This window comes from Canis lupus, chromosome 35 (genome assembly GCF_003254725.2).
Source record: "Canis lupus dingo isolate Sandy chromosome 35, ASM325472v2, whole genome shotgun sequence".
Classification (NCBI taxonomy): Eukaryota; Metazoa; Chordata; class Mammalia; order Carnivora; family Canidae; genus Canis; species Canis lupus.
In genome coordinates, this window is record NC_064277.1 from 25,303,389 (window position 1) to 25,311,604 (window position 8,216).

Below are 8,216 nucleotides of genomic sequence, written 5' to 3' on the forward strand. Positions count from 1 at the left end.
AACAAATCCCAAGCTGAGGAAAAAACATTACTACGTATTCTCCCTAAATCCCTTGGGAAAGTTACAGCCAGGTAAGCCTAAATGATTAGAGAAAACTAAGAAAACTTTCTTTTACTCTGGTATAATGTATTTGGCTGTGGAAAATAAATTTACTGTAAGAACTTTAAAGTTGAGAAGTTTTCACCCAAGGTAAGTATTTTATTTGAAAATTAAAACATTTGTGACAACAACACACAATTTGTGTTCTACTCTTTATTTTTTTCCAGCTTACTAGTTGAATATATTATTACTAATTGAAGCAGCCCTAGATTCTCTAGATCACACAACAGAGTAGATATTTTATCATGTCCATTTAATAATTTTAGTCTTCTTATTTTTGCTTCAGTCAATGTGGTCTGAATTCCATTTATTTCCTTCCTTCTGCTATTCTGCTATTTTCATACTTGTCTCCCTTTCATTGTTGGGTCATAATTATCCTAGGATCTTCTATTCCAACTATGAGTCTGTTTTTTATGAACCTTATCTCCTTATTCTTGTTAGCCATATTAGGGTCAATCTTTTTCAATTTACTATTTAATTTTTTTCTGCGTGCTACAGTCTCCTTCCTTCTTTCTCCATTCCTTCCTATTGCTACCCATCTCTCTTCTGCAAGCTAATCATGTTGTTTTGATGTTTCTAAAAGACTACCAGAAGACAAATATACCCAAAGTTGCCATTTTATTACTGGACACAATATCTTCCCTGATCCTGGAATTCTACACTTCAGAAGGTCTTTTTCTTTCAAAGAAATGAATGAAAGAGATCCGAGTTGACAGCATTTCATAGGAATAAGTGAATATTTAGTAGATCCAATTATAACCTAAGTAAAAAGATAACATTGACACTATGAAGTAACTGCAGACTTTTGGCATCTTTTTTCTTTTTAAGATTTTATTTATTTATTTTTTTTAAGATTTTATTTATTTATTCATTACAGACACACACAGAGAGAGGCAGAGACATAGGCAGAGGGAGAAGCAGGCTCCATGCAGGGAGCCAGATGTGGCACTCCATCCGGGACTCCAGGCCGCACCCTCAACCGAAGGCAGAGAGCCACGCCTGAGCCACCCAGGCATCCCAACTTTTGGCATCTTAGTAAGAATATAACATCCAGAGCATGTGGGTGGCTCAGTTGGTTGAATGTCTGACTTCAGGTCGGGTCATGATCTCAGGGTCCTTGGATGGAGCCCACATCCAGCTATGTGCTCAGTGGGGAGTCTGCTTCTCCCTCTTCCTCTGTACCTCCCCCTGCTTGTGCTCTCTCTCTCTAATAAACATATAAAATCTTTGAAAAAAAATATCCAACTCATGATAGGCACTGGTTTCCCTGTATTTTGTGTTTTTCAAATCTCATCTTGGATACTGAACTTAGCCCTGGTTGTCGCAGTTCCAGAAGGTCATTTGTCAACATTGAGGGTATGTGGAAGATAATTACAAGCTGAAAACAGACTTGATAACCTGTTATAGGGAGAATCGTTGTGGGAAATTCAACTTCTTGGCCTAAAGAAAATTTAGTTTAGTTGAGTTGAAAATATTTAAATGGCTGTTGCATAAAGAGAGATTAGAAATGATGTATAGTCAATAAAGTTGAAATACTTATGAATGAAGGAAAAAATTCCTACTTAATAAAAAGGATGATGATTATAAGTTGGAATTTCCCAACAGTAAAATAATTTGTGTTTTGTGTTTGAACAAATGATGAATGGTTTATGTAGCTGGGCAGAAGCTATCCTAGTATAGAATGGGTTGCTAGACTTGATGGCTTATCTGTTCCTTAATATTCCTAACATTCATTGGCTTTCATAAAATATAGATCAAGTATTCATTTTATTCTTACCAGGTATACAGACGATGTGAAAGGAAGACCATGGAAAAATCCAATGGCAGCTCAGAGTATGGTTTTATTTTAGTGGGCTTCTCTGATCGTCCCAAGCTGGAGCTAGTGCTCTTCATAGTAAATTTTACTCTGTATACAGTAGCTGTGTTGGGAAATTCAACCATAATCCTTGTGTGTATATTAGACTCTCGACTTCATACCCCAATGTACTTCTTTCTGGCCAATCTTTCCTTTCTAGATCTCTGCTTCAGTACTAGTTGTATCCCACAGATGCTGGTGAACCTCTGGGGCCCTGACAAGACCATCAGCTATGCTGGCTGTGTGGTCCAGCTTTTCTCCTTCCTTTCTGTGGGGAGCATTGAGTGCATCCTCCTGGCTGTGATGGCCTATGACCGCTATGCTGCAGTCTGCAAACCCCTCCACTATCTGGTCATTATGCACCCCCAGCTGTGTTTACGACTGGTGGCTGTGGCCTGGGGGAGCGGACTGGTCAATGCCATCGTCATGTCCCCACTCACAATGACTCTTCCCAGATGTGGCCGGCTCCGGATCAATCACTTCCTCTGTGAAATGCCAGCACTGATTAAGATGGCTTGTGTGGACGCCCGTGCAGTAGAAATGCTGGCCTTTACCTTTGCCATTCTCATCGTCCTCCTGCCCCTCGTTCTTATTCTCCTGTCCTATGGCTATATCACTGCAGCAGTGCTGAAGATCAAGTCTGCTGCTGGCCGCTGGAAGGCATTCAATACCTGCAGCTCCCACCTCACCGTGGTCTCCTTATTCTATGGGAGCATCATTTATATGTACATGCAGCCAGGAAACAGCTCCTCTCAGGACCAAGGCAAGTTTCTCACCCTCTTCTACAACCTAGTGACTCCTATGTTGAATCCACTCATATACACCTTAAGGAATAAAGAGGTAAAAGGGGCACTGAAAAAGGTTTTGGGGAGGCAACAATGAGCAGGAGCAACAATGTGCTACTAGTTATGCAGTCCTAGGTGATTTTTTTTTTTCAAACACTGCTATTTACTTAGTGCTTTTTTTTTTTTTTTTTTTTTTTTTTTTAGTGCTTATAATAAAATTAACCCATGTGTCAAATGCTTGGGTTTTTAAAAATATGGATAAATGCCCTGAAGTGTATCCAGAGTCAACAGGAACCAACCATAGCCACGCAAAATATGGACCTATCTTAGCAAAATAATATTTAGTAAAAAAGAATTAAGTCTTAGAAGAACAGTGAAAAGATTTTCATGTAGATATAAAATAAACATGTGTTAAATATTTTATTCGGCTCAATTAATAAAGGAATCAGGCAAACTTAATAACCAGCTTTAAAAAAAAGTCAAGGGATATCTGGCTGGCTCAGTCAGTGGAGCCTATAATTCTTGATCTCAAGGTTGGGAGTTGGAATCCCAAGTTGAGTGTGGAGATTATTTTTTTTAAACCTTATAAAAATTAAAAGTCAAAAAGAATAAATTTGTAAGAAGTGAAGGAATGTTGAAATGAATGTGCAAAAGGAGACAAAAAAATTGCTTCTTTTGCTATGGGGAGAGAAACCAGTTCCATTTCAACTTAACAGAACTGAGTTCACATGTCATTGACAAGAGTTATTTTCTATTGCTTTCAGCTTATCATCTATAATTTACAATTAATAATAATATATATCATTTACACAGAATAAGAATCAGATAACTCAAAGGTACCTCTAGAGTCTAGACAATGCATAATTTTCTACTGAAGCATATATTTTCCCCTACAAAGTAAACCATATATCTTATTTATGTTATAAAACTAAGTCTATAGTCTCAAAACTCTTAATAAAAGGATATAAATATTTTCATATTGATTTTTTTATGTGACAAAACTATGGTATAGATCCCATGTAAATTAATCCAGGTCACACGGAAGATAAGTGGGGTTCAGAAGTGGTGTGTACAAGTCTGCACCTTAGCTGTTATCCACTGAATAACGCAGCTTTTGCTACTGAATGTATAATGCATGTACAGGTCACCTAATTAATAATCAACCCCAGCCCTGTTTTCTTTATCTACTTGTATAGTCCTCCCAGCATGCTGGAGATGCTGTAGACCCTATAAGAGAATTCTACCTTTCAGAAACTCATTTTTCTTTGACCGTTAATACCATGACATCACCCCTTTCCACAGTGCTCATGCAAATCCTCTGTCCAAATATGTCCCATGCTCCAGTGGTTAGCTTAAATTCACATAATATTTGTAAAATTATCTGAGTCTCCTTGATTTAAAAATGTTCTGTCCCTCCTCTTTACCAGTTGCATTTTTATACACTGAAATGACAGTTTTTCTAGTTAATATTACTATATTTATATGTCTATTAGTATGTAAGTTCCTTGATCACAAGGCTACTATATTTTTAATCCTTTTTTAGCACCATTTCATGTATTAAGTTGTTATTAAAATGCCTTGTAGATAGTAAGCAAGCAGTAATAGTTTCGGATGCTTATTAATTTTAACTGATTAATTACATTCAGAAATCAATCCTTCACTTTGATGCACTAGTTCTGTCTGTTCTTCAACATTACAAGTGGATCTATCACAACATACTGCCTGAATTTACATTTGTTGTCAAATGTTTTATAATTTTTTTTAAAGATTTTATTCATTCATTTATGAGAGACACAGAGAGAGAGAGAGAGTGAGAGAGAGAGGCAGAGACACAGGGAGAGGGAGAAGCAGGCACCATGCAGGGAGCCCGACGTGGGACTCGATCCCAGATCTCCAGGATCACGCCCTGGGCTGGAGGCTGCGCTAAACCGCTGAGCCACCCAGGCTGCCCCTATAATTTTTTTCTTAATTCAATGTAAGCTCTATGGTAAGAGATGAGAAAAAGCCATTGAGAAATCTCTATATGTATCAAAAATCATCCCCAACTTTTAGAGAAGAAAATATTTTCTTTTCCTACATAGGAATCATAAACTTGAGGGGAATTACCATGCATTCTGCCATGGTCTAGAGTTTGGACAGTAACAACAGTTCAGAATTTTAAACCTCTTTAGATTGACTTAACAAAGGTATCTTTCCCCTCCTCATTGAATTGATTTTCTTCTGTACAATGCCTTCAAAGGCCCCATTTCATTATTGCTTATTTGTTATTCATTTCCAATTGTTAATAGACTATCAAAACCAGTGAAAATACATTTTTAAGAGAAAGAGAGTGTGTGCGCGTGGCGCACACACACACACACACAAGTGGGGAAGTGGCAGAGGGAGAAAGAGAATCTTAAACAGGCTCCACACCCAGCACAGAGCTCAGTCTCAGGACTCTGAGATCATGACCGGAGCCAGAATCAAGAGTTGGCACTTAACCAACTGGTTGGTGCTCCACCAGTGACAGTATTTTTTTAAAGCTTCTGTAAATATGAGTGTAATAAAATGTTTACAAATCATAGATATGCTGGAAAGTTATAAGATGATCTTTGTGAATGTGAGTGGGAAGGATTATATTTATAGAATAGGAATTTTACATTGAAAGTGGAAATTACTTTTAACAATATGCAGGTAAGAAATACCTTAAATGAATATTACTTTTGCCTTTGGTGCAGAGTTGCATACATCATTTCTCAACACTGGAGATTTAAGTTAGGTAATGCTTAGAATTCTACTCTTGTGGTGCTGTAGCATCCCATAATATGTGTTACAGATCTGGTGATTAAAAAATAGCCTCCACTTCTATACTTCTTTTTCTTTTGTATTTAAGAAAATATCAATGGTGACTTAATATCTTAAAAGGCACATTTATTTTGCATAATCTGTATTGTACACAATATTGGTCTTGACATAATTTTTTTTAATTTTTATTTATTTATTTGAGACAGAGCATGAGCACAGGGAGGGGAAAAGAGAGGGAAAGGAGGGTGGGCAGAGGGAGAGGGAGAAGCAGACTCCCTGCTGAGCAGGGAGCTGAAGCAGACCTCCATCCCAGGACCCTGAGATCATGGCCTGAGCTGAAGGCAGACACTTAACCGACTGAGCTACACAGGAGTCCCTGTCTTGACATAATTTATTGGGAGTATTCTTAAGACAGAATCAAAAAGAAAAAGGCTTATTTTGTTTCGAGAGGTCCAACATCCAGCTGAAGTAATTTAAAGAGGTATAACAGAACAAATGTGAATATGGAATGAGTGTCATACACTGATTATAAAATAAATTATATGAATTTTTTTATCATGTATGATCTTCCTCTCATTCCTGGTGTACTCCCTGTAGACATATTCAAGATTTTTCACAAGAAACCACATACTCTATCACAATATACTATCTTTTGGTACCACAATATACTTTTGATACCAAAGTAATTCTTCTGTTGGATCTCAGTTTTTACTATCTTTAGAAGTGGGTTTTTTTTTTAAGATAAATTCAAATTTCTTTTCATTTATGTATTTTATTGTCTTAGAGGATAATTTAAAAAATAACCATTCAAAACAGTGAATTCATAATAGAAGAATATCAGCTTATTAAAAATAATATTTATCAATGTAGGGAGGGCTTACAAAACTCCAAAGACTTTTCACATCCATTTTGTGTGAAATTATCAGTTGCAGTTGATAATAAAATTTAAGTTAAAAAATATACTTACTTTGTAAGCCTAAAAAGTAACTTCTTTCCAATTCTTTTTGTTAACAATGCCAGTATTTTCTTCTTTATGAAGAAAACATTTTTTTTATTTTGCTTTGTGTAATTGATAGTTCTGAAAGTCCAGAATTGATTGGCTATCTGAAAAGCAAAAAATCTGTCTCTACCATAATCTTTCTACCATATTTTTTCTGCGATAATTTTTAATGTGTTAACTAGTGTTATTGCCATGCAAATTATGCCTTATGTTAGGGGAATATGGCAAGCTTCTTTATAAACGTTATCTAAAGAGTCCCGATAGAGACAATCATAGAAAAGTAAAATGAGAAGTTTCATTATTCTATGACATCAAATATGTGCTTACCCAAGATAACAAAAATGTTGAATTCCTATGAAAATTTTTAGTCAGATGATTTCTTAGAGACTTCACACAGGCATCTTCATGAAAGTTCTGGATGGTTACCACCCACCAGACAGTGTGCCCACTGAGGTTGCCATTTCTTTTGACAACTGTTGCAGGAAAGGAAGGTGTCCGTTGTGCAGGTTTGAAGGTGCTACGAGGCCTTTCTTCTTCCCAGAGACCTCCCCTTGAAACTTGCCGTAGTGAAAACAAGCTGCAGTTACGTTCTGAGGACAATTCTCTGCCAAGGTGGCCTGTGACATCAGTATCATTTAGGTCAAGATGGTTGATAGTGTTCAGAACATCTGTGTCATTACTGTTTTTTTTTTCTATTTCTACCAAATACTGAGAAAGCAATTAATATATATATGAAAATATACAGCTACGACTGTGAAACTATGTTTCTCTTTAATTTCATCAACTTTTGCTTAAAAACAAGACACAGATGATATATTTATTCTTGTACAGGTGAATAAAAAACGTTGCTTGATATATTTTGGCAAAATAAATTTATTGCATTCATTTGCTGATGAATGTTGGTTAATAACTGCAAATCATATATATTTGAAATGTATTATACTGTAGGATCCTGAATCCCATGTAAAATATTAGCGCTAGCCCTAATTCTTTTGAGGCTGAACAAATTAATTCCGTCAAGGGAGTAATTATCGATATGTTATGATGCACAAATGAGAATTTCTGACCCTGTTAGTGCAGAAACCTCTCAGACTGTGAGTAGACAATACAGTCGACCCTTGAACAATGTGGGGCTTAGGACCACCGACACCCTGATGGAGTTGAAAATCTGCGCATAACTTTTGACTTCCTTAAAAGCTGACTATGAATAGTATACTGCTAACCAGAAACCTTACCAATAATATAAATAGTCCATTAACACATATCTTGTATGTTACATGTATTTTATACTTATTCTCACAGTAAAATAAGCTAAAGAAAAGAAAATATTATTAAGAAAATCTTAAGGAAAAAAAAGAAAATCTTAAGGAAGAGAAAATACATTAGCAGCACTGAATTGTATTTATAAAAAAAAATCTGTGTGAGTGAACCCATATAGGTCAAACCTGTGTTATCCAAGAGTATATAAAGATTTCATCACTATAACATTTTCTGACTTAGAAGCATAATCTAATCTACACATTATGCCCAAAAGTGACTTCCGAATCACTGCAAACATTAGTCCAGATGGAATTAATTTTATATTCGATTCAAACATCTTATGATTAAGCTGTTTAATCTTTAGACACCTTAGTTTATTTTTTCGATCTTTTTAAGTTTTTATTTTAATTCCAGTTAGTTAACATAGAATAAA

At 35.9% G+C, this 8,216-nt stretch overlaps 1 protein-coding gene across 1 annotated transcript; it reads left to right on the forward strand.

Annotated features, from left to right (window-relative positions):
- The first annotated feature begins 1,906 nt into the window (after window positions 1–1,906).
- Window positions 1,907–5,542, forward strand: LOC112674431 (putative olfactory receptor 2W6). Its single transcript, XM_025470897.1, has 2 exons — window positions 1,907–2,815; window positions 5,498–5,542. The coding sequence occupies exons 1-2, from the start codon at window positions 1,907–1,909 to the stop codon at window positions 5,540–5,542; spliced, it is 954 nt and encodes a 317-aa protein (XP_025326682.1).
- The last annotated feature ends 2,674 nt before the right edge of the window (window positions 5,543–8,216 follow it).